The sequence below is a fragment of the Eschrichtius robustus genome, chromosome 3 (assembly GCF_028021215.1).
Source record: "Eschrichtius robustus isolate mEscRob2 chromosome 3, mEscRob2.pri, whole genome shotgun sequence".
Classification (NCBI taxonomy): Eukaryota; Metazoa; Chordata; class Mammalia; order Artiodactyla; family Eschrichtiidae; genus Eschrichtius; species Eschrichtius robustus.
In genome coordinates, this window is record NC_090826.1 from 19,625,208 (window position 1) to 19,653,024 (window position 27,817).

The window sequence follows — 27,817 nt, forward strand, 5'->3', positions numbered from 1 at the left end:
ACAATGGTGTGTTAGTTTCTGCTTTATAACAAGGTGAATCAGTTATACATATACATATGTTACCATATCTCTTCCCTCTTGCATCTCCCTCCCTCCCACCCTCCCTATCCCACCCCTCTAGGTGGTCACAAAGCACTGAGCTGATCTCCCTGTGCTATGCGGTTGCTTCCCACTAGCTATCTATTTTACGTTTGGTAGTGTATATATGTCCATGCCACTCTCTCACTTTGTCACAGTTTACCCTTCCCCCTCCCCACATCCTCAAGTCCATTCTCTAGTAGGTCTGTGTCTTTATTCCCGCCAGGACCCCTTTATAATCTTAAATTACTGAGGACCTCAAAGAGCTTTCAGTTATTATTGATTTTACTATATTAGAAATTAAAACTGAGAAATTTAAAATATTTACTAATTCATTTAAGTAAAACAATCATGAACTCATTGTTATCACAAAGTTTTTTTTTTTTTAATTAATAGCTACTTTATTTATTTATTTTATTTATTTTTGGCTGTGTTGGGTCTTCGTTTCATGTGAGGGCTTTCTCTAGTTGCGGCAAGCGGGGGCCACTCTTCATCACGGTGCGCGGGCCTCTCACTATCGCGGCCCCTCCCGTTGCAGGGCACAGGCTCCAGACGCGCAGGCTCAGCAGCTGTGACTCACGGGCCTAGTTGCTCTGCGGCATGTGAGATCTTCCCAGACCAGGGCTCGAACCCGTGTCCCCTGCATTAGCAGGCAGATTCTCAACCACTGCGCCACCAGGGAAGCCCTCACAAAATTTTTTAAGAATTAAAAATATCTGTATTTTCCAAAACAAAATTAGTGAGAAGAGTGGCATTGTTTTATATTTTTGTACCTATCTAATGTCTGCCTTAACAGAAGACAGATTCTCATATCTGCTTCTGTATATATTACCTTGTGATGACACACACCAAGTAGCCTATGGAAAACTCCACTATACAGGCATGAGAGAATGAGAGTGAAAAAGGTAAATGATGTCAGTATTATGCGAATGGTTTTGACCTCATGGACCATCTGATGAAAGGGTCCCCTAGATCACAATTTTAGAGACAGCTGCCCAAGGAGACTTAATTTTAGAGCAGGTTTGACTTATTTGGTAAGAATATTTCATAGGTGGTGATGTATACCTCATATTTTATCATTAGGATGCATACCATATCTGTCATGTTATTGACTCTAGGATTCATTGGTAGGCTTAGGTGAGCCATTTTGCTTTTTAATAGGGTAGCATACCGGTTTCACCATTTTTATCAGTGTTCTGTGTATTTTCAGGTTCTCCTAATTCATAGGAGGAAAATGTCTTCATTATTTAATTTTGAATTTCTTTGATGATTGGGTTCTTGGACATTTTTCCATGTGTTCACTTATCTATTGCTTATCAATTTATTTTGACCCATACCTACTTGAATTTTTGATGAATTTGGACAAAATCCTTCTTATTTACTATACTATTTTTTCCATTCTATGTTGCTTCTTACCTTTGTTTATGCTATTTTTTATATATTGAAGTAATTTTGATATTAGATAGTCAAATCTCATGATCTTTTTCATTGTTAAGTCTGGACTTATAGGAAAATGGAGAAGTAGCATTTGAGTTTGAAATCTTATGGAAAAGGACTGTAGGAATCAGCTGCTCTTCTTCCTTATTAAAAAAAAGAAAAGAAAAGGAAGGCCTAGAGAAGTAGAGAAGTTATAGTTTGCCCATCTTTACACAGTGAGTTGGTGCCAGAGTTGAGACTAGAGACTGACTTTCCCAAGTCTTCTTCCCCTCATTCTACCTCCATTTCTAATAAGTACCTCAGTTACATTTGGAATGAGAATGAAGAACTTTGTCTTTGGTTAAAATCAAAGACTTTTAATTTTTTTCCCCTAAATTATGTGCTTTGTGGATGTTTGCTTCTTACTAGAGTACTATTGTGGCTGTTATACTTAGTGGAAAAAATACTATTTCTTATTCATTTTTATATATTTTAAAATTTAGAACCACTCTGAGAATGTAAAGTATTGTTGCTTCTCAGTTAGAGTAAAAAATGACCTGATTTTGACCACTATTTTGCCTAACAGGAAGCCTGCAGACCTGCAGAACTTGGCTCCGGGGACCCACCCACCATTTATAACTTTCAACAATGAGGTCAAAACGGATGTAAATAAGATTGAAGAATTTCTTGAAGAAGTCTTATGCCCCCCCAAGTGAGTATTGAAGAAAATATGCATGGAAATATTGCCATCTTTTTAAAGTTTGTCTTATCTGGCCCTTAGAGACATTTCTCCTGATTGTACTTGAGTTAAATTGTCACAGCATTAAGTTGGAATGACTAGCACTTTTCTTCATACATTATAATGCTACACAAATGTCAGAATTGGCTGCCAGCTAAGCCAGTAAGCCACATTAAGAAAGGTAGGAATCTGATTAAGCTATAGAGTACGTGGTGAAAGTAGGTTTGGGACACATGAGATAGGTCAGGAAAGACTGGTTATTTGAGGTCCCAAAATGAGAGAGAAGTTTAGGGAGAAGAAAAGATGGGGAAAGAAAGGTTCAAACTGAACCCAGCCAGAATATCTAAGCAGGAGTGTGGTACAGGTTGCTGGGAGATTTCCTATCAGGCCATTTTAAGGTAACTTTCTGAAGCTACCACCCAAGGGAATTAACTTTTTAGATTGTGTCCCTGGGATTCCATTTTTATTTATGTATTTCTTTGAGGTGTTCTGGATCCCCCAGTCTTGCATATTAGCCCACATGGTTAATGATTTTAAAGTACTCAACTATGTATTGTGAGGTGTAGTTGAGGAATAGATGTACTGTAATGACAGTTACCTAAATTGCAACTATGCATCATAATGTAATCTTGGCATAGGTTCAAAGCATCATTAGTTTCTTTTAGGCTTTTCCAGTTTCATTATCCTGAAAACTGGAATGTTTCTTCTGGCCCAAACCTTTTCTTGTTAGTTGTCTTTCACCCTCCATATATACAGATAAATTTCCCTGAATTGGGATTAATGGGTCAGAGAGTTCTAAAATAATAGTTACTCAGTATTCATTCCTTCATTTATTAGTTTAGCCTGCAAACAGTTACTGGGCAACAAAGCCCTATGGATATAATAGTTAATAAGATAATTCCTGCTCTCAAGAAGTGCAGTCAAATATGTATGAAGAGATAGTGGTGCTGTGGGAGGGTGAGTAGAAGCAGAAAAGGCTTTATAGAAAGAGATAACACTTGAACTGAGCTTTAATTGAAAAAAAAAAAAAAAAAGGCCTTTCGCAGGTGAATGAAGGGATGACAGACGTTCCAAGCAGAAAAATAATTTTGGATAAATAGTGTTTCTTTGGGGGACCTAAAGCTGTGGCTGGAGCATAGCATGCAGGGTTGGGGATGGTAGGCAGGAAGGCTGCCAGGAGACATATGAATAATGACGCCTCTGTCTACAACTAGCCCATCTTCAGTTGTGAACAGAATTGCCCTCTGTTTAGCAATCTTATACTAAGCTTAAAATTCATTTTCTTAATCGTGTATTCTAAAGCGTATTCTCTGCCTTCCTTCCTGTCTTTCTAAGACCCTCAAACTTCTTTTTTTTTTTAATTTTTATTTTTTGGGGTATAGTTGCTTCACAATGTTGTGCTAGTTTCTGCTGTACAGTGAAGTGACTCAGCCATATGTAAGCCTCAAAACTTTTTTATCTCTACTTTCCAGGAGTCCTAACCTTCCTTCCATCCCTAGTAAAGTTTCTCTAGACCAACATTAATAAAACTATATTTGACTTTTCCTCCAGGCCATGTATATAGTTAGAATACTGATAAATCGAAACTGGGATCCTTGTAAAAATATAAATTGAAGCTGTATACACATAAGTAAGGAACTATTATGAACATGCATTCAGCTTAGTAGAAATAACTTTTCAGATATTGTTTTGCATCATAGAACATACTGGATCTCTTTTACTCTTTTTATGTATGTATGTATATTTTACCCTTTTTATTCTTAAAGTCTGTCAGCTCTGAGGAAATCTCCATATTTGCCATCTTATCCTCAGACACTAATGAAAGTGATCTTCCTCTCATAACTGTAGATCATTGTATCAACATTAAATTATAAATAGAGAAACAGTTTGAATGACATTCATTCTCTGTGAAGGAAGCTGTATGTTGTTTTAAAGCATTGTCTAAAATGTTTGTTGTGTAAATCCTTCCAAGGATATTTACGTTTTTGAAATCAGTATGCTGATAACATTATATACCATTTCAGTAAAATGGGCATTTTCTCATATTCTCTTCTAGCCTTCTTCTTCAACAATAGCAGCAATAACAACAACAAAAATAATTTTCATTATTCTTTCTTATTTTTCTCAGAGGGAATAAATATTAACAGAAATAGTAGAGCTAATATCAAAATATTCAATTTTTTTGGCATCCAGTACTCTGTAAGACACCGTAGCTTTTTTTTTTTTTTTGGCTGTGCCACGTGGCTTGTGGGATCTTAGTTTCCCAGCCAGGGACTGAACCCGGGCCCTTGGCATTGAGAGCGTGGAGTCCTAACCACTGGACCGCCAGGGAATTCCCTCATTTTGCTTTTCATATATAGAAAATTTAGCTTCATTTCATTTGGGCATATTCATAGAGATACTCTAACCAGAAATGATCTTTTCTTTTGGTTTAAATAATTTAATTTAAAACTTGGAGATCTTTCTGTTATAAAGGGTTCATAATCCACTAAATTCTCTCTATGGTTAATTTTCCTTGTTTTTATGTTGAAGTTTATATTCTGAAGAGAGTTTCTAAATAAAGTTTAAAATTTTACTTTATATAGAAGGGAGTATTTTTGATGTTACTCATGCCTCTGCTATTATTAACTAACATTCAAGTGCTAATTATGTGCCATGCACTGTGCATTGTGGATTATTTTGTGGATTATCTCAATTAATCCTCTCAAAGACTTTATGAAAAAACTGAAGATGAGTAATCCAAATAATTTGTCCAGGATTTCACAGTTCATGGTGGCAGAGTTGGCATACTTACTTTCAAAGCCAAGTAAAAACAAAAACCTATGTTTGACTTTTATAAAAGGTAAAATGTGAGTCTTTAATTGGAATTGTGCTTTAGTGAGTACAAAATTGAAGGCTAGCTCAAGTTTAGAGGAAGGGTAAGATAGAAAGCAAAGGTAGTTTGTTTTACTGTGATGACCAAGTGGGACTGAAGGTGGTTTTCAAACTTAATTTAATGAATCCTTTTTAAAAAGTAGGTGAGGTTTAACTTCTGATGAGTTTTTATTTATATGCATTGGAACAGCATGTTTGGATTGGGAGTACCTTGCCCTTAGTGAGCTCTGTAACACATAATGTGAAATGCGGATCAAACAGCATATTCTCTGTCATGCAGAATTGCTTCTAGAGGATGAGAGGAGGAAGTGTTTCTGGGACCATCACATACATTCTTCTTCCTTTCTTTTGTTCTAGGGCAGCCAGGGGCTGTCTGCCTTTTCTCGGTAGGATAAGGAGGTCTTCAGGTCCTTAGCTGATCCTACTCACACTGATTGTAAGCCTTTTTGTTTCCAGATAGGATGAGGACAAAAGGCAGAAGAGTTGTACAAGCTGGTGGACTAGAATCTAGGATTTCTAATAACATGTTTTTGGCATTTGATGATACTGAGAACAGAGGGGTTTTTATGTGAGCATTTCTGATTTAATCATGACAAATACAAATACAGGCAACTGTCTATTCTAGAGTTGTTTAGAGTTTAGAGACTAATGAAAAGATAAAATCAAGGAGCTTTTGCTGGTCTAGGTAACTATAGGTTTTAAAGAAGAAACTATCTTTCTTCTCTTCTGGGGATATTTTTTTCAGTTCCCCTTGCTTGAAAGAAGGAACTACTTTGCCCAAAAAAAGCTTTCAAAAAAACTTTGAAATTTGGGTTTTTAACTGAAGCAGGCTTGTATACTTGGCTAACTTACTGATAAAAGGATAGAAGGATAGAGGAAGCTAGATAATTTTGGAGAAGAGTTCTATAAACTGTTGTTAAGCCTTTTTTTTTTTTTAAGAGAAATACAACGAAACTTGAGTTTACAGGGATAATTTAATAGACTGTATAACCACACTTTATTCTTACATTAACACAAGAAAGGAGAAAATGTTTGAAATCTTTCTTAAAGGATGGAAGTATTCTTAGCTAGTCTACCATTAATAATAGTCAGTGATGTAATACAGGATGTGATAAAGGACTGATCTGAAAGTCTAAATACCCTGGATGTGCATGTCTATTCTGTTGTTGACACATAGCCTTTTATTAATTATTTGCCTTCCTTTTGTTAAATGTTTAAGTGAATGCTCATAATAATTGAAAAGTATTGCTTTATCAAGCAGTTTGCTAAAACTAATAATGAATTATTAAAATCCAGTGTTTGGGGGGAATGCAAAAAAAAGTTGACAGCTGATTTTGGACCTACCAGTTTAGCATTTGATTTATCTTTTAGAACTTGATCTTTAATAAAACAAAAACAAAACAATACTGGACCTGGGGACAGGAGATGTGAGTTTCAGTTTGACAATACTTTTAACTAGTCCAGTGATTTTGGGGCCAAGTATGTAAGCTTTCTGGAATATAATTTCCTTTTAGGCAAAATGAGAGATTGAGGTGAGTGGTCTCTTGTAACTATAGTATTGTATGCATTAAATTAATAGTACAAATTTAATTGTCTTGGAGGAGAAGAATAGGACATGTTTAACCTGCTTTAGAGAACACTGTTTTTCTTAAGAATTGTAATAGCATCTATTTCCATATGAATAAAGGATATGCTGATTGCAGGTCTTTTAATTTTTACCTGTTCATTAAAACAGATCTCTAGTAAGCATGCTTTTATGTGTTGATCATTACAACCCCAGTACTTAGTACAATTCCTGACACATAGTAGATACTTAATAATTAGAATAAATGAATATATGCATGAATAATGAATATATAAATAATCTGTAATTCAAGCCTACCTGTCTATAAGTTATTATGAGAATTATGAAGTTTACTTCATTAGAAAAAGTTGGTACTGCTAAATATTGGTTGGGGAAAAGAAGAGTAAATTTGGACTTGGCTAGAGGAAGTCATAGATATATTGAAGAGGCACTTCAATATATTTTGTTCCTTGCACTATTTTTTGTTTGGAATGAGTCAATGAAGGTACTGTATTATAAGCGGTGGAAACATCTAAATTAGAGGCTGGTTGTTTTCATAGTCAGGGGAAATCCAGGAATGTTGAAGCTGGAATTAACTGTTTCAGCTCAGGCAGGGAAAAAAAAAAGAGAGAGAAGGTAAAGTTTTCTATAGTTAGCAGGAAAAAAAATACATATTATATATATACACACATACACATATATATAATATACACACACAGGTGTATAATTTTCACACACAGGTGAAATTTATTTACTATAATCATTCACTGATAAGCTCATTATATAATTAGTTTCATTTCTAATTATGAAGAACTCTTTAAGCTTAAAAATAGATATTAAACAGAAAAATAACTTGAGCATGTTGGTATTCAATAGATATTTTATATTCTCCTTACCAATGTAGTACTATGTCTAATTTAGAAGATATATCTTTTCTTGAATTTAAAATGGTAAACGTAAAAGATATGAATATAAAAACTAACCTGAAACTACAGCTTACAACTGAACAAATTTTTTTCTAAAAATACCTCACTTTCATTTTTAATTTAAAGAAAAGTAGTAAGACAGCATCTTAAAATATATGAATAAATCTAAACTAGTTCAATGTAAGATTTTTTCCATAGTCTTACCGGCCCCCAGCCCGTTTTGCAGGGCTTTTAAGCTGATCAGTCTTCCCTAAAATGGTGCTCAGAGTCTGAACTTCTCTAGTCCTGACTCCTTGGAGCTGATACAAGCTCTGCTGAAGGGAGAAGTAAAGAATTGGGCTTTTTCACGTGTATTTTCCAATTTGAGGAAGAAATAAACATTGGGTATGTGTGTTTGAAAATTTAAGTATAAGAAATACACATTTGTGTGTTTTTTTTTTAAAAAGCTGTTGTGTTGTGAATGTCTTTTCTCAAAGTAGAAAGACTGTAACAACACAACAGAGCACTTGTTAGCAAAATTCCTGATGTCTTATTTTTCTGTTGTTCATTGTCACCCTTACAATATTTAATATATGGGAGGTTTTGGAAAATCCTGAGTGTAGGAAAGTGAATGATCGGCCTCCTGCTGTTTTTGTCCTTAACCTAAGCTTGGACAGCTTAGACTCTTTTCCTACTGTCAGGGTTCTGTGGTACTGCTATACATGGCTGGCTCAGTGTGTGGCATACCAAAGATCTGTCTGTTTGGCATTCCTATTTGAGAAAGCTCTACAGTTGAAATGTGGCTAGTGTAACTGAGGAAATGAATTTTAACTGTATTATGATTAATTTAAATTCGTATTCAGATAACCACAAGTCACTAATGGCTACCATCTTGGACAATTCAAATATATAATATTTCCATCATCACAGAACGTTCTCTTGGACAGCTCTGCTCTAGAGTTCTCTCTCTAAGACGCCCATGGGCTTGGCACAAGTCTCTGAACAAGTAGACTGTTTCCCCAGCATTCTAATTTATAAAATGGAGGTGGAGTGTGGATGAGCTTTAGTTGCCAAGAATATTAATATGTGAACAAAAACACTGTGTAGAACTTTGTTTCCTAAGGAAAAAACACATCTTAAAAATATCATGGAAAACAGATGATAGCATTTCTTAGAGTAATAACTGTTAAAAGATGTCTAGTAACTGCTAGCACAATGGTTTGATTGAGAGAATTTATGCTAATGTATCTTTGGAGGATCTATAATCCGTTATTACATTTTTCATTTAGGTACTTAAAGCTTTCACCAAAACACCCAGAATCAAATACCGCTGGAATGGACATCTTTGCCAAATTCTCTGCATATATCAAGAATTCAAGGCCAGAGGCTAATGAAGGTAAAAAAACCAAATGATTGAATTAACACTGTAGAACCATTCCCCGCCGCCCCGCAAAAATACCCCAAAACAAAACAAAAACAGGAACAAAGACCAAAAACCCCTATTATGACAGTGATTATAAATGATTACTTTGGAGGCCAGACATTCCCATAAGTATCAAAAACTGGCTTTCAGAGTTGATCAGAGATTTGAGGATAAAGCAGGGTAAGTCCTTAAATTGCTTTTTTCTCTGTTTCTTGCTAGTGGGACCATGCCTAGCATAAAGTAGATGTGTGATAAAATGTTTATTGAATAAATTTGTTCTCATATTCTTCTGAGAAGTTACCACGAAGGGAGCTATACAGAAAACTGCGGTGCCTCAGAAACAGTGGACTGGGTGGTTGTGGTTGTGGTTGTTGGAATAGATGGATACAGCGTAATTTAAACTGTTCCCAAATCTTTGTTTATTATCCGTACCAGCAACCTGAAGTCAGCCTGGGTGGATTTTTGTGCTAATTACCCTTAAGAGCAGTTTTTGGAGTTGCTCTAAGAGAGATTTGGACTCACCAGCCTTCCAAATTTCTCCGTATCCTAAAATTAAGATTTTAGTTTCAAGTCATATTTTCATGGTGAGAATTGTTTAGGTAGTACAGATGCAACTTCCTTCTTTTATTTATTAAAAGACACTCTCTTATTATTTCATTTACCAAACTTACATATAGTAAAGGGAAGCCTCTTAGAAAGAGGTCCCATTTAATGAACCTTGTCTTAACGACACCATTCAGTCATTTCCCCGTTTCTTCTCTTTGGGGTGTTAAGCATTGTTCTTCCTGGGGAAAACTATATAGAGAGAGCATTAGTGTTTAATTAAAAGTAACAATAATAACCAAAGAGCCAACTCCTGAAGACACTACAATCCATCATAATTTTAGACTCTTTGGTAGCTTGGGTGGGTTTCTTTGGGTAGAGTTTATGGCAGCAAATGAGCAAGAATACCAAAGGAGAAAAAATATCAGTGCTGGTTAAGCAAGAATAAACATATTTAAAAAAATTGAAACATTTGCTGATTTCCTTATGTTATTTCAGTGGGTAGATTTCCAAGCTATTCAGGCTTTTATTTTTTCTATAGCGAAGGGAAAAAAGGGAAAACGTTAGTGCTCAGGCCTGCCTTATTAAATGTGTTTCAGTAGCTGCCTTAGTTTGGGAGCAATTTTCCTTAGTAATTGGCTTTTTTTTCTGACTACTGTTTCTGTCTGAGAATTTTATATACTCGGTAAACAGTTATACTGGAGCCCCTCCTATCCACAGACAGTATCTTTTCTGTTCTACCCTCCTTCCTGCAGGTGACTGTTCTTTTTACACCCAGATGCTCTTGCTGCATAGTTCTTTGAACTCTCTTAGTTAAAGTCATAATGTTTTTATTTCTCTGTGTGGCTTTTGGAAACTAGAGGGTGGTTGAATTTATTTTGACACTTGGTGGGGAGGAGAGGGAAATAAAATGTGTTTGCTTAAAAAAAAAACAAAAACCAATTGCTTTGAGGGATGGGATGGGGGTAGAGAATAGGGGAGAAAGTGACTCATTTAAGTATAACTTTGTATTCTATTTTTTCCTATCAATTTGTTACTGTCTTAAGTAGCCACCTACACTTACTGTTCTTAGAATGCTGTAACCAATAAGAACAAACAACATAATGGATTACACAGTGCAGAACTTAGAAGGCTTTTTACATTAAATTACCTATTGGTAAATAAGAATTCCAGTTACCAAGCAACTTCCCCCCACAGTGGCCTGTCACTGCCATGAGACTTTAGAAAACAGTATTCCAAATCACTTTGGAGCTTAACGGGTCTCCCTTATGTATATTTGTTGCAGGTCTCTTATCTGTCTGTTTCGTGCAATTAAATGCCTTAAATAAGTCTTAGTCATCCACCTTCTAATTCCCCGAAACAATAAACAACTTACATGTAGATGGATTTGTCATTTTACATGGTAAATCAGAGTAGGCAAGCCCTTGATTAGTTTTAAAAGCCTATTAAATGTTTTACAAAATCCAGTGTGTTTGGACAATTTTAAGACCTTTTAAGAGCTAATTCTAAGTAAGGGATTAGATGCCTAGATGCTACAGCAATTGGGCTAGTGAAAGTGAAAGAGAAGGGCCAATGCTTATATTGGGGTACAAAGTAAGCAAATATGATTTAAAGAATAAAATAAATGAAAGGAAACATAGATAGATAGATAGATAGATAGATAGATAAAACATATAATTCTTTCGGTAACATGTCCAAGGTGATTGGGAGTAACAGTTTGTGTTTTTTTTGAAACATTAAAAGAGAAATTAATGGGTAATTCCTTTTATGGGATGGGTTCATTATGACCTGTCCCAGATCTCCTAAGTGTTTTTCAGTTCTGTGATTTCATTCATTTATATAATTTATTAAGCTCCCAAATGTAACTAATAGATAATTTATTAGTCTGTTGATGTTTATAATATTCTTAAGAGATCAGTGAATTTAGCAGTGATGAAATCTACCATTATAGCCTCCGAGGCATATTTCATAATGTCCCAATTCCCATTTTTAAATGGAGGCAAGGAATCTTTAGATTCTGATTAGTTCCTTTTTATTCAAGATTTATTCTCCCTCCCTACTTGCCTCCCTCTCTCCATCCCTCTCTCTCTTTCTCTCTCTCTCTCTCCCTCTGGAAAAGTGTGTGGAATCAGAGGATGGTTGTTTATCATTGTAGCAATGAAACTGCATTGGGTATTTAATCATGTTTACATACTTATTACCTCTCCCTGTTTTCCACTGATGTGTTACCTGGCATTTAAAAATTGCTTGTGTAAGATTACCCTTTTATTAAAACTAGCAGTAGCTTTAAAAACTAGCAGTAGTTTTGTCCATGTAAGTGCTCATAATTCTTTTCTTCACTGTAAATTATATTGTTTTTCTACAACAGTAACTGTCTTGTTACATTGAATGCTTTTTGCCTTGCCCTTACTCATTCAAATTATACAAGTAGTAGAATAACGCATGCTTATTGAAGAAGTTAAAATAGTACAGAAATTAATAAAATTTCAGTGCCCCTTCTTAGTCACATCATATAAACTCTTCCCCAGCAGTTAGTATGTATCCTTCTTTTTTTCTATGCACACATTGTACTTAAATGTGTATTTATATATATATACATTCTGCAGTTATCTTTATCATGTATTATATGGTAGAAATACTTCCATATCAAAATGTAGATCTACCTCATTTTTTAGAAATGCTGCTTAATATTCCATAACATGGATTTTTAGTTAACTATTTCCTTACTGATAGACATTTAGATTGCCTCAAGTTTTTTATTATGACAAACAGTGAATGTCCTTGTGCTAGATTTCAAATAGGTCAAAAGGTTTTGTTCTCCGAAGTCTATAATAGTTTATATTCCCACTAATGTGAAAGTATTCATTTCCCCACACTTCTGACCCTGGTGTGTTTGTGTGTGTCTGTGTATGAGAGAGAGAGTATGTGTTAATATTTTGATTTTCACAATTAATTTAAAAACTGATTGTATGGCCTCTGTGGTACTTAGTAATTTTTTTGAGAACTTTTGAAATACCTCCTTAGAGATATGGCATTACTATAGTAAGGGTATTAGAGAATAATAGTGCTACTTTTTTTTTTTTTTTAATTTATTTATTTATTTATGGCTGTGTGTTTCTGTGCGAGGGCTTTCTCCAGCTGCGGCGAGCGGGGGCCACTCTTCATCGCGGTGCGCGGGCCTCTCACTATCGCGGCCTCTCTTGTTGCGGAGCACAGGCTCCAGACGCGCAGGCTCAGCAATTGTGGCTCACTGGCCCAGCTGCTCCGCGGCATGTGGGATCTTCCCAGACCAGGGCTCGAACCCGTGTCCCCTGCATTGGCAGGCGGACTCTCAACCACTGCGCCACAAGGGAAGCCCCAATAGTGCTACTTTTTAATTACAAAAGACAAGGAGCTTAAAAAAAAAAAAAAGAGCTACATTTTTTTTTTTAATTAATTTTTTTTTTTTTTTTGGCTGTGTTGGGTCTTCGTTTCTGTGCGAGGGCTTTCTCTAGTTGTGGCAAGTGGGGGCCACTCTTCATCGCGGTGCGCGGGCCTCTCACTATCGCGGCCTCTCTTGTTGCGGAGCACGGGCTCCAGACGTGCAGGCTCAGCAGTTGTGGCTCACGGGCCTAGTCAGGAGCTACTTTTTGATGGACTGCTACTGCCTTCTAGTGGTTAATCTTGACATTTTCTTTATCTTAACCAATTTCACATTCCTTTGTGATGGTTTGTCTTTAAAACTTTATTGTCTTTTTACCTCGTTTTTCTTTGTTTTGTTGTCCATTCATTAGTTTGATACATAAAAATTGTATCAAACTAATTCAGCATTCTTTGTTTTCATTAATATACCCTTTACTCTGACATTCTTAACTATGAAAAATCACTAACAGTGGTCGAGTACAGCAGTTCAACTTCATTGCAGGTACTTTGCTACTTCCAAAATTATAGAGCAGTAATTGTAATGTTCTGCTAGCTTCTGAATTTTAGTCCATGCCTTACAGGTAGGATCATAAGCGTTGTATGTTATAAACCTTGGAAATTTAGGATATTTTATGTCTCTGTCGGATACTTTTGAGAGTTAATTCAGGAAAAGGATTAATTTAGAGTAGATCAGAGATCATAAACTTGCTTGCACTTGTTATACCACTCAAGTGCCGTTTGAGACATTATTTCAGTGTTTGAATTCAGTATTATCTTCCTTATAGGTCATGATCCTGTTGATTGTAATCTGATCAAAGAACAAGTCCTTATATCTAATATGTATTTATTCTGTATTCACTGCTTTTGACAGGAAGCATATTGAATCTTTAAAAGTTTGTTCTTTCACAGTCCTGAGATTCTACTATCTCCTTTTTTTCTTTTTAAGTGCAACCATGAAAATTTTCCATCATGCCCTGGACTCCTTACTAACGTAGCTGTTTCTCACATTGCATTTTCTTGTTAATTTATAAACTTTACATTTCAGCTGACTGCGTGCATTATTAACAGCTTGTATGTAAGTAATAAAAGGTTATATTTATTGCCTTTGTATTTTTGATCTTTTATCTTTAAATGGCTTGATTCCCTGTCACTTCCCCAGTTGCAGTTAAGCTCCCCTAACTCCTCAACTTTATTTTACTGGGTTCTATTGGCCTGTTTCTTAACTATTTTCTCTAAGAAATAAACTAGCTTGATCCTGGCTATGGCTAGAGTGACTTTCTATTAATAAAACAGGTAGTTCTTTGATCTTAATCTTGTTGTCTATCACTTGACATAACGCATTCCAATTTGTTTGATATTTACCTAGGTAAAAAATATTACCAGTTCTTTTTTACATTTTTTAAATGGCTACGTGCTCTATAGCAATATGTAGTACCTACCTTATTCTCAGCTTCCCACGAAGATATAAAAGTCAAGTATAAATATCTTCAATCATCTGACTTTAAAAGTGTCTATTCTGCATTTTCACCTAATTGCCTTTTGAACTTCCTTCATACATTTATGAAACTCAAAACTCTTATACTTAACTCTTGGCCTTTCTCAGTCTTGTCCAGACATAGACCAAATGTCCACCATATGCTGAGGTAAAGTGCCGTGAATTTAAGGGGATATGCCGAAGAAGAAGCATAAGACACAGACTTTACCTTCAAAGAACATATAGTACAGTTGGGGAGCAAGAATGATGCATTAATTTTAACAAGAATATGAAGAAAGAAGTTCATGATTTAGTAGACTATCATTTTAATATAAACCAGCCCTGAGTTTAAAAATTTACCAGCTTTAAAAATCTAATAGTAATAGAAAGTACCCATATCAAGGACTGAATACAACTAATACATTTTATGAAACCATTTAAAAACTACAAGGTATTCAGTTATCAGATACTTTAAAATAACTTATATATATTCAAAAGTAAAAGAACAAGGTGAAAATTGCAGCAAAGAACTGGACATTGTAAAAAAGAATCAAATGGAAGTTCTAGAATTTAAAAATGTAATATCTGAAATTATGAACTCAATAGATGAATTTAACAGAGTAGACAATGATGAGAAAGTATTAGTGAACATGAAGATACGGCAGAAGGAAATAGCTAATGGAAGCACAGAGAGATAAAAAGACAAAACCAACAAAAAAACAAACCACAGAAAAGAGTGTAAGACATGTGGGGCACAATAAAAAAAGTTTGACATGTGTATAACTGGAATCCCAGAATAAGAGGAAAAAATGGAGTTGAAGCTATGGTTAGATAATTGCCAAGAATTTTCCAAACTGATGAGAGATAACAAGCCATGGAGTCAAGCATTACAAAACCCAAGCAGGACAAATAAAACTATACCTGTATACATCATAGTCAAATTGCTGAATACCAGAGATAGAATCTTAAAAGTGACAGAGAGAAAGCTCTTCAAGGTAAAAGCAATAAGACTGAGCACTGATTCTTAACAGAAACAGTGGAATCCAGAAGACAGTGTTATGAGATCTTCAAAGAGTTAAAAGAAAACGAATTAGAATTCTGTAAGCCGTGACACACCCTCCAAAAGTGAAAGCAAACACATCCAAATATTTTATTTTTGCCTCAAGATGTGACATTTATGTTTACAGCCCTGGATCCATATACTTGCTGACCAGTCAGCTTTTTCTTACTGCCTCTTCTGTGAGCCTCTAAAATTCACAGTTCAATTTATAATTTCAGGTAGTCATAACAAGTCAAATTCCAAGATGTCAGATCTCCTTTCTTTGATTTTGAGAAAAGGCAAAGTCTCTTTATTTCAGTATCTATAAGATAGGATAATATCTACCCATCCTATGTCCCATGGCTGCTCTGAGAATCAGTTCTCTTAACATATGTTCACCAAGTTTTTCAACTGAAAAATACTATAAGAATGTAATGATTAATATATTAGTTTGTTATTTATGAATTTTAAATGGTATAAGCAAAGTAGACATTTTCAAATAAACAAAAACTGAACATTCATCTCAGCAGACTCACACTAAACAAAATACTAAAAGTAGTTTTTCAGGCAGAAGGAAAATGATTTCAGATGAACACCCAGAGATGCAGGAAGGAAGGGAAAGCAAAGAGTAGTATAAATATATTATAAAATATAAATGAATACTGTCTGTATAGAACAGTAGTGTCTTCTGGGATTTAAAATATATGTCAAGGGACTTCCCTGGTGGTGCAGTGGTTAAGAATCTACCTGCCAGTGCAGGGGGCATGGGTTCAATCCCTGGTCTGGGAAGATATCACATGCCACAGAGCAACTAAGCCCATGCGCCACAACTACTGAGCCTGCACTCTAGAGCCCACAAGCCACAAGTACTGAGCCCGTGTAGGGCCCGCGTGCTGCAACTACTGAAGCCCGCGTGCCTAGAGAAAGTCCATGCACAGCAATGAAGACCCAACGCAGTCCAAAAAAAAAAAAGTCAAATTAATACACAAAACAATAGTAGTGTGTGAGACAGGAGGGAAATTAAATACAGTTAGAGTGTTCTAAGGTCCTTGCATTATCCTGGAAGTGGTAAAAGTTATAATTAAGCTTTAGTTAAGTCAAGGAAACAAAGTCTAGCAAAAGAATGTGTGATACTATGATCCAGCAATCCCACTACTGGGCATATACCCAGAGAAAACCACAATTCAAAAAGACACATGCACCCCAATGTTCATTGCAGCACTATTTACAATAGCCAGGTCATGGAAGCAACCTAAATGCCCATCGACAGATGAATGGATAAAGAAGATGTGGTACATATATAAAATGGAATATTACTCAGCCATAAAAAGGAACGAAATTGGGTCATTTGAGACATGGATAGATCTAGAGACTGTCACACAGATTGAAGTAAGAAAGAGAAAAATATATATTAACGCATATATGTGGAACCTAGAAAAATGGTACAGATGAACCGGTTTGCAGGGCAGAAATTGAGACACAGATGTAGAGAACAAACGTATGGACACCAAGGGGGGAAAGCCGCGGGGGCTGGGGATGGTGGTGTGATGAATTGGGTGATTGGGATTGACATGTATGCACTGATGTGTATAAAATTGATGACTAATAAGAACCTGCTGTATAAAAAAATAAATAAAATTCAAAAATTATAAAAAAAAAAGAATGCATGATACACAGGTAGAGGGGGAAATGAATAATAATTTTAAAAAAACTTAATCCAAAAGAAGGCAAGAAAGAAGAAGAGAACACAGAGCAGGAGGGCAAATAGAAAACAAACGTATGATGGCAGTTCTAAACCAGTTTGTAGTCATTACGTTAAATGTAAATGATTCAAATACTCCAAGTAGAACACAGAGTTTGCTAACTGCATTAAAAATGTGTTGCTTATGTACAAGAAGGAATTCTCTCTTTCTCCCTCCCTCCCTCCTACATTTGAAATAGACACCAATAGATAAATAGACAGACCTGTAGGCTGACTGACCCAGGAAAGTTGAATGTAAAATGGTGTAAATACTAACCAAAAGAAAGTTGGCAAAACTATGCTGACATTGCACACAGTAGACTTTGAGGAAAGAAGTATTGCAAGAGATAATGAAACATGTTTCAGACTGATTTAAAAAGATTAACCTACCAGGAAAATAAAATAATTCTAAATTTGTGTAACCAAATAACTACCCTCAAAATATATAAACCAGATTGACAGAGCTAAAAGAGAAATAAACTAATCCACAATCTCGGTGGGAGATTTTAGCTTACTCCCTTAGTAACTGTTAGAATCTGCCAAAAAGAAAAATTCAGTGAGAATACAGAAGAATTGAATAATACAATGAACAAATTTAATCTCATTGATATATAAATTTAATCTCACTGTGCCCCACAACTGCAGAATATACCCTTGTTTTTCAAATGCACATGGAACACAAAATTGACTGTAAAGCTGAGCCATAAAGCAAATCTGAAAAATTTTCTAAAAAATGGAAATTGAAATCGTATAGAATATTTTCCCTGACCACAAAGAAAAGCTAGATATCAGTAACAAAAGTACAGCTAGAAAATTTCTACATGTTTGAAAATTAAGCAGTGCATTTCTCAATAACCCATGGGTTGAAGAATAACATGATGAAAATATAGCATGTCTAAATTTATATGCTACCACCACTAAAGCTGTGTTCAGAGGAAAATTTATAGCTCTAAATGCATATATTAGAAAAAAGAAGGGACTTCCCTGGCGGTCCAGTGGTTAAGACTCCGTGCTCCCAATGCAGGGGGCCTGGGTTCAATTCCTGGTCAGGGAACTAGATCCCGCATGCCGCAGCTAAAGGATTCTGTGTGCCGCAACTAAAGATCCTGCATGCTGCAACTAAGACCTGGTGCAGCCAAATAATGAATGAATGACAAAAAAGAAGAGCTAAAAATTGGTAACCTTAAAGTATCCACCTCAGGAGTTTAGTTAGATCAGCAAATCAAGAAGGTAGAAGGAATGAGATACTAAAAGAGTAGAATTTTATGAAATAGAAAACAAATGTGACAGGATTTGGAAAGCTAAAAGTTAGTTCTTTGAAAAGTCTAATAAGAAAATTGATAAAATCCTTGACAAGAAAAATTAAGAAAAGTGAGAGAAGGCAGCAATAACCAATATTAGGAATAAAGGGATTACTACAGATCTTGCATTTAAATGATTTTTGGATATTATGACAATGTTTATAAATTTTTTAAAAAAATTATTTAATTTATTTTTATATTTGGCTGCGTTGGGTCTTTGTTGCTGCGCGTGGGCTTTCTTTAGTTGCAGTGAGCGGGGGTCAGTCTTCATTGCAGTGTGCGGACTTCTCATTGCGGTGGCTTCTCTTGTTGCAGAGCACGGGCTCTAGGCATGCGGGCTTCAGTAGTTGTGGCACGCGGGCTCAGTAGTTGCGGCTTGTGGGCTCTAGTACACAGGTTCAGTAGTTGTGGCGCACAGGCTTAGTTGCTCCGCAGCATGTGGGATCTTCCCGGACCAGGGATCGAACCCATGTCCCCTGCATTGGCAGGCGGATTCTTAACCCCTGTGCCACCAGGGAAGCCCTATGCTTATAAATTTGAAAACACTATTGCATAAATTTACAGAAAGTACAGTGTAAGAAAATTGTTGCGAGAATGGATTCAAGATGTGAATCATCTTATATCTATAATTAAAAACCATTTCACAAAGATGGCTTCACTGATGGACTCTTCTAAGCATTTGGGAAAGATGTAACATCAGTCTTGCATATACTCTTCCAGGAAACAGAAAAGAGGAAATACTTTCCAACTTGCTTTTTGAGGTCAAACCACACAAAAACATCAAAAGAAAGTAACTTTCAGGCCAGTCTCTCTCAAACATAGATGTAAAAGCCTAAAACAAAATATGCCAAATCCAGCAATATGAAAAAAGAATGCACATAACCAAGTTGAGTTTAATTCAGGAATGGAAGATTGTTTGGACATTCAAAAATCTATTTGAATTATTACAATAATAGAATAAAAGAAAAGTTATGTGATCATTTCAATTGATGCAGAAAAAGTACTTGATAAAATTTAATACTTGTGATTAAGATGTTTATTTTTTAAAAATTTGCAAAAAAGATATAGCAAGGAATTTCCTTAATCTGACAGAAAATCTGCAGAAAAGTTACAGCAAGCATCATAATAGGGGAGTAGTGAAAGATTTCCTCTTGAAATTGAGAATTGAAGAAGGATGCTTACTGTCACCACTTCTATTTAGCATTGTACTGGAGGTCTTGGCCAGTATAATAGGCAAGAAAAAGTAATGAAAGGTATGAGACTTATAAAAGAAGGGATAAATTTGTCATATTCTTAGTATAATTGTACATGTAGAAAATCTAAAATAATCTACTGATAAACCATAAGAATAAAAAAAAGTGAATTAGCAGGGTGGTTGCATATGAGGCTATTATAAAAATCAATTGTATTTGTGCATGTTAGCAAGAAACAATAGAAAATGTGATAAAAATATTTATACAATAAAAAATGTCAAATATTTAGGAATAAATTTAACAAAAATGGGCAAGGCCTCTACATAGAAAACAAAAGAAATTGAAATTTCTTTCAATTTCATAAAATAAAAAAATTTTAAAAGAAATGATATTCATAGATTGGGAGACTCAAAATTATAAAGATGCCAGTTTGCAAGTTGGGGTTGTGTTGAATCTATAGATTATTCAAAAGTCCAACAGCACGTGTGTGTGTGTGTGTGTAAATTAACATGCTAATTGTACAGTTTATTAGGGAAGTGTAAGGAGCCAAGAATAGCCAAGATGATCTTGAAGAAAGATGTGTTTGAAAACTTCCACTACCTGATATCAAGACTTGTTATAAAGGTACAATAGTTAAAACAGTGTAGTATTAACAGAAGGGTAGGCAAATAGAACAGTGGAACAGAATATAGAGTCAAGAAAATATCCCTATCTCACACCATACACAATCAATTCTAAGTGGATTGTAGATATAAATATGAATGGTAAATAATATATCTTCTAGAAGATAATGGAGAATAGCTTCATAATTAGGGAGTAGGTAAGGTTTCTTAAGCTGAACACAAAGTACTGATCATAAAAGAAAAAAAATAAATTGGACTACATTAGGTTTAGTAACTTAAGTTCATCAAAAGTCACCATTAAGCAAGTGAAAAGGGAGAAGGTATGCATAATACATATAACCACAAAGGATTTGCATCTGCATATATAAAGACTGCAAGTCAGTACAACAGACAGTCCAAGAGAAAAATGAGCAAACAGCACTTTACAAAAAGAGGATATCCAAAGAGTCCATAAATATGAAAATATGTTAAACCGAATTTGTCATACCCAAGAATGGTTAAAATTAAAGAGACCAACCAACAATACCAAATGTTGTTGAAGATGTGAAGTAACTGGAACATCCATACACTGCTGCTTGCTGTGCCGAACTTGGAAAACTGATCACAGTTTCTACTAAACCTGAACACACACATACCCTATAACCTACATCTCCATTTTAAAAAATTGAAAAAAAAATTTTTATTGAGGTATCATTGACATATATTTTATTAGTTTCAGATGTACTACAGGGTTTGATATTTGTATACTATGTGAAATGATGACCACAATAAATCTAGTTAGCATCAATCACCACATGTAGATACAAATTTTTTTTCTTGTGATGAGAACTTTTAAGATTTACAACTCTTAGCAACTTTCAAATATGCAGTACAGTATTATTAACTGTAGTCGCCATGCTGTACATTACATCATTTTCACTCCATCCATTTTGCCCACCCCCTGCCTGTGGCAACCACAAATCGATTCTCTATATCTATGAGCTTGTTTGTTTGTTTGTCTTTTAAGAGTCTACATATAAGTGAGATCATATGGTATTTGTCTTTCTCTGTTTGACTTACTTTACTTAGCATAATGCCCTCAAGTTTCATCTGTATTGTTGCATATGGTAAGATTTCATTCTTTTTTGTAGCTTAATAATATTCCATTGTATGCATGTGATGTATGTGTGTGTGTGTGTGTATATATATATACACCACATTTTCCTTATCCATTCATTTGTCAGTGGGCACTTAGGTTGTTTCCATATTGGATAAATACCCAGAATTGATATTGCTGGATTTCATGGTAGTTCTGTTTTTGATTTTTTGAGGAACCTCCATACTGTTCTCCACAGTGGCTGCACCAATTTACACTCCCATCAACAGTGCCTAAGGGTTCCCTTTTCTCCACATCCTCGCCGACACTTGTTATTTCTTGTCTTTTTGATTATGACCATTCTAACAGGTATGAGATATCTCATCCACAATTCCATTTTTGATCGGAATATGAATAGATGCACACCAAGAGATTTGCACAAGAATGTTTGTTACACCGTTAGTCATAATCCCCAACTGTAAACAACACAAATGTCATTAACAGTAGAATGGATATATATTTATTCTATAATCATATAATGAAATGCCGAATAATGACAAAAATGTATTATCTGCCTCACACAACACCATCAGTGATGTTCCTTAGGGTTCTGTCCTAGGCCCTCTGCTTCTCCTTCATTTCCATGGCTTCAGCGTTCATTTGTGCTTTCAGGACTTACAAATATATTGCCCCAGCCTAGTCTGTTCCAGACTAGAACTCAACTGTCTGTGGACATCGCTGCTCAGATGTCTTACAGACATCTCAAAGTCAGCATATACTGAACTCATCTCCACATTTCCTGAATCTGCTTCTCCTCTAGGAAGGTACATGTCTCAGCAATGGTACCAGCATTCACCCTGGGAATCTTTTGTTGATCAGCTTCTCTATACTACTTTCATTCCCCAAAATATAAACTGAGAGTAGGAACCTTTTATGTTTTATTCAGTAGTGAATTTAACGATGCTTGGAACAAAACTTGGCGTGTAGTAGGGCCTCCATTTGTATTTTGTTGAATACTTCTATCCTCCTTTTTCCATATTCAGTTTGGTTTCCAAGCTCGGTAGGTTTTTATCTCCTAAGTACTTCTAAAATCCTTGTAATGCCTACAGCCCCTACCTAGCTAAGACTACCATCTATTGTCTGGACTACTTTGAAGGGATCAAGGGATGAGTCAGTGGGAGCAGTTTGGAAGAAGAGGTATAGGGTTAGGACATTAATGTTGCTGGTGAAATATCTAATATACAGCATGTAAAACTTCGCCTTTTTCTGTGATGGATCCAACTTTATTCAAACATAACTAATATGGAGTGTCACCTCATGATTTTAACTTTCTTTTATGGCCAAGTACTGTACTCATCAGTGTGAAATCATCTATTCTGGGAGTGGGAGGTGAAGGTGAGTTGAGAGGATAAAAGACAAAAAGGGATAAGGGAGGATCTGTCTCTTGTTATTTCATATTCCTTTCTAATGATGTTCCCATCCCCTCTTTGCTAAGGGTCACTAACCTTGACTTTCTAGATATACAGGGTGGCTGCATCCCGCTTCTCTCTGAATTATAACATATAGTATCTTCATCTATTTTGCTAATGAGGCCTCCAATTCAGATTGTAAATTGAACTTTCTAATCTGACCTCTTTTTCATGTTATTATAAGATAGTGCTATTTTTGGCTTCTTATGTATATTAAGGCAGTGCAAAAACTTCAGGCTTCTCTGCTTGGAGTGCTTGGATTGGAGTTTCTTAACACAGTTCATGGATATAAATCCAAATATTTTTACGGGAACGGGACTTAAAATTGAGGGCAAGAATCTGTCTCGGCAAGATTTTCTTTCCTAGATTTGAAATAATAGGTTTGCATTTTCTCACCCATTTTTTTCCCCAGTTTAAATATCAACTGTGTTGGGCCATGATGTGTTTGTATATGGGGCATTTAGTTATTAACAAATTTTTATAGATACCACTATCTGAAGTTATCATGCTTGTTTTTATATTTATCTATAATTTTATCTATAAATTTGTTTTTCTTATCTCTCTCCCCCAAGTAAATAAGCTCCATGAGAGCAGGAACCTTGTCTGTTTTGTTCTCCAGTGTCAGAGAAACATTTGACAAATAGTTATGACTGAAGGAGTAATGCTTCTACTTGGGGCTTGGGTGGTTTTCCTTAGAGTATTTCCATCTTTCTTTCAGCCTTGGAGAGGGGTCTCTTGAAAACACTGCAGAAACTGGATGAATATCTGAATTCTCCCCTCCCTGATGAAATTGATGAGAATAGTATGGAGGACATTAAGTTTTCCACACGTAAATTTCTGGATGGCAATGAAATGACACTAGCTGATTGCAACCTGCTGCCCAAACTGCACATTGTCAAGGTAGGCCTGCAGGATGTGGGGCACTATTACACCTAGTATCTGTTTACTAAGACAGCACTTCCTCTGTGTAAAACTTTGCTGATCTTCTGACACACACTATTTAGCACCCCCCAAATAGTGTAACTTAATGTTGTTCAGGCAATAGTTGAAACACCCTAGGGTTGATTAAATGGAAAATTATGTCTTAAAATCAAGGCATATGAGAAATAGGATTTTTTTTTTTCTGTGACTGCATAAAAATTCAAAGATGTAACAGATAACTTTGAAGTGGTGGCTACACTGACTTATAGCATCAAACTTTGTTCTCTGATCACCTGGCTTTTTCTTTTCAAGGCAGAAAATATTTATTGAGCATTTATTGTGTGAAACACTATGCTATATAGGATGGTTGTGCAGTAAAGATCAAGATGAAGAAAAACAGAGATCTAAACTAGTGTGTGTGTGTTTAAAGTATTTATCCAGTGATTATACTTGGCTGTTTCTCTGGATGGCCAAGGCAGGCATTTGCAATGACCATCACACTTCTGGATCTCTGGTGTAGTGTGCAGTCCTTATCATTATTTAAAAGTCTAGTTAGAATGAAGGTGACAGACTTTAGGTAGAAGCAGTTTTCAGAGATTCACAGAATTTGCCCTGAAATCAGATATATGTCTGGTTTATAAGACATGGCATATAAATGTTAACTTTTGATCTCTTTGTATTTCAGGTGGTGGCCAAAAAATATCGCAACTTTGATATTCCAAAAGGAATGACCGGCATCTGGAGATACTTAACTAACGCATATAGTAGGGATGAGTTCACCAATACCTGCCCCAGTGATAAGGAGGTTGAAATAGCATATAGTGATGTAGCCAAAAGACTTACCAAATAAAGTAGCACTTACGAGAGAGATGTCTTCACATCTTCCCCTGACTAAGAACATGCTTTTCCTAACAGACTGCTCCTCTTCCTATAAAGTAGAAACTTTATTTTGCACAAACATGCAGTTATTCCAGATTAGGATAAAGGATAGACAAGGTATAGTAGCTATCTTTAAATATATACTCCTAAGCAGTATTATTTTAAAATTCTTTTACCCTGCCTACCTCCCCTACCCTGTATCCTCCTGTCTAATTTGGAGACACTCCATAAAAACTTTTCACTTTAAAGGCAGTTTGCCATCTCTCTAGAGCCCTCACCACTGTCTCCATTCACTGTGTATAGATGGCAGAACTTTTGAGGTGCACTGTTTAACTGTTAAAATAGTAATCACAACCTCATCAGGCCCAAACTGGTGCATAATGCACGGTACAAGGAATATTTATGTATTTTTGGAATTTTATAATATTTAGTAAGAGTATATGAAAGGATTGCTACTGTATCAAAATATTCTGTTTCAATTTAGTCTATCCTGGATATGTACTAAAGGATGTTACCACCAGAGGAGAGAGCCTTCTACAGAAAGTCACTACAGATTTTGCTATTTTACTTTGTATGTGGATTTTTACTTTTTCCTAAACGCATTTATCCTTCATATCAATTATAATATCTGACACTATGTAGAAGCTAAAAGTCTAGAGGGAGGAACAATACTTGCAAGATCTTCTTCAAGCCTTTTATGCATATGAGAGAAACCAATGGGCACCTGATACTCTCTGTCTAAATATGTTACTGGTTATATATATTTTGCCCAGTGCCATTCATTTGGAACATTATTACTTTCTTCCTTTATTTTAAAAATGCTCCTTTTTTAGGTAAGCATCGGCCTTGCTGTTTGTAGATCGTTTGAGCAACACTACGTAAACTGATATTTAGTTGATTTAGCTCTAGCAGTACAATGATTAGTAATGTAAAAATTAACCTAAGGAATGTAGTGTGGGTTTGTCAAAATATCAAGTAGAATTTTGTTTCTAAAGCACATTTAATGTGGATAATCTAAAGAATGCATTATCCATCCTATATTAAAAACAAGGTAAAACACATAGATTACCCATTTACTGTTAGACTTTGGGTAGAGGATGGTTCACTTCTTTTGGACTAAATTATAGTTGTCATGGTGACTACATATTGACTGCAGTTTTGCCTAATCTCAATCATTGCACTTCCTTCAATTAAATTTTCCTACAGCCACATTGAGGAATAGCAGTCTTCATGTTTGTTTGTTTCTTAAATTGAAGTCCTAAACCAGGAATTATTTGTGTTGTAACAAGGGAGGATGAACTTGGTGAAAATAAAAGTTTGCTATGTATTTATTCATTAAAAAAAAAAAAAGACTTTCTATGTAATACTCCAAAGACTGTGATTGTGACTATAATAATGTTTTGGTAATTTTTATACCTAACTTGTTTAAGAAACGCTATTTCTCATAGGCTGCTTTTGGAAATTTTAAGTATATTGCTTTAAAATGGCAGTGTTTTCTTCCTATGATATGCTAACATTTAGTAAGCACTGGCTTTATGGAAGCAGCTTGATTTTTTAATAAGCATTCTGCATTTTTTAAACTTATCAGTGATTAGCTTGGTATAGAAAGATAAGAAAAACTCCATATTGTATCCATTTGGCTCAGGGAGATTTCTTTGCTTTACCTTTCTTAGAACTCCTTATTGCTGATCAAAAGTTTGGGTACCCACCTTTTTGTAATAAAATGTTGGATGATGATTTATCTTGTTCCAGGAAGAAGCATTATCAGGTTATATATTGAGAAATTCTATAGCAGTAGCTTCCGTGGGTGAATATGTCACCTCTGCACCAATACACAGACAGCCATCTTCACTTTTCGCTTACTTTTACAATAGTGGTAACTTGGCATCAGGTGATATTGAATCTTGCCTCATAGCTTAAAGCATGGAAAAGATTCAAGAGAAGTGGGGGTGTCTATTTCAAGTGAACAGTGGACTAAGTGGTGCAGAGTAGAGGGCTAATGAGGAAAGAGCTACAGTCCTCCAAACGGATGAAAAAACACATTCTGAAACTCAGTTGTGAAGTGTTTTCCACTTTGGATATTTATTCTCTTCTTCTTCTTCTTCTCCTTTTAAAAAATTTATCCCATGATTGTACTTGGCTGTCTCTCTGGATGTCCAAGGAAGGCAGGGTCTATCTGTTATAATTTTGATGAAGGCAGAATTACTTTTCTGTTGAAAGACAGATCTTATTACTTTATCAGGGAAGTTAGATGAGGTTGAGATTGGCAGATGGACAAAAGCTAGTAAGAAAGATGATCCTAGAATATGCTTGTTACCCCATCTTACATTTGTGGAAAGATCATAGCTTCATGTCTTGGGAGATTTGGGACATGAAAGTTTTCATGGCAGTTCATGTAGTATATAGGTTGACACAGTAGAAATCATCTGTTATTATTTCTACAACTACTGAATCATTTTCCCCTTCATTTAAACCCCTTTTGTTCCATTTAAACAAGGAGATTAGAGTCTGAATGGAAGATCTTACTAATTTCCAAGGGATTCTGAGAAATTTTTGGGTTCAACATTTGGAAAGCTGTCTACTATTTCAGTTGATGTAACTTCCCTTTTTAAAAAATGTAGATGCAGATTTTCTATACAGTTCTGTTATTTTCTTTTACTAGGATTGTTGACTTCAGTGATAAAATTCATGTAAGATTTTATTTCTTGGTAACTTTGATTTATACAAGTACCTTTATTATTATTATTTTTTAATACAACTATCTTTAAACCCTTGAGCAATCTGTATACAATGAAGAGGTTTCTGACATTTATTCTTACACTCAGTTGATTGACTTTAGAATTTAGGCATATTTACTTCTGTTGTTTTGACTCTCTCCAGAGTTGCATGTAGATAGCTTTTGTTTCTGTGCATTTAAAATATCCATTTAGAAAATATCTACATGGTAAAAACGAGAAGAAATAGAAATGTATTTTTTCATGAACATTTTGATACACAATTTCATCAAGTTTATTGATTAACCAATTTCGTACAGTGGTTATAATCAGTATTTGATTCAAAGAGAGGGAAGCATTCATTATTGTTATACTATATGGTCTTTTTTATTCCATCCTTTACAAATTACTAAGGCTGGGGCTGTCAAAATTATATTTTTATCA

At 35.2% G+C, this 27,817-nt stretch overlaps 1 protein-coding gene across 2 annotated transcripts in view; it reads left to right on the forward strand.

The window, feature by feature from the left end:
* Positions 1-26,396, forward strand: part of CLIC4 (chloride intracellular channel 4) — an 87,858-nt gene extending 61,462 nt beyond the window's left edge. For both annotated transcript variants that reach the window (XM_068539182.1, XM_068539183.1), the window contains exons 3-6: positions 2,081-2,206; positions 8,866-8,972; positions 23,578-23,759; positions 24,466-26,396. In XM_068539182.1, coding sequence (XP_068395283.1) covers positions 2,081-2,206; positions 8,866-8,972; positions 23,578-23,759; positions 24,466-24,630 — 580 coding nt within the window. In that variant the 3' untranslated portion in view covers positions 24,631-26,396. The remainder of the gene's footprint in view (positions 1-2,080; positions 2,207-8,865; positions 8,973-23,577; positions 23,760-24,465) is intronic.
* Positions 26,397-27,817: the final 1,421 nt, after the last annotated feature.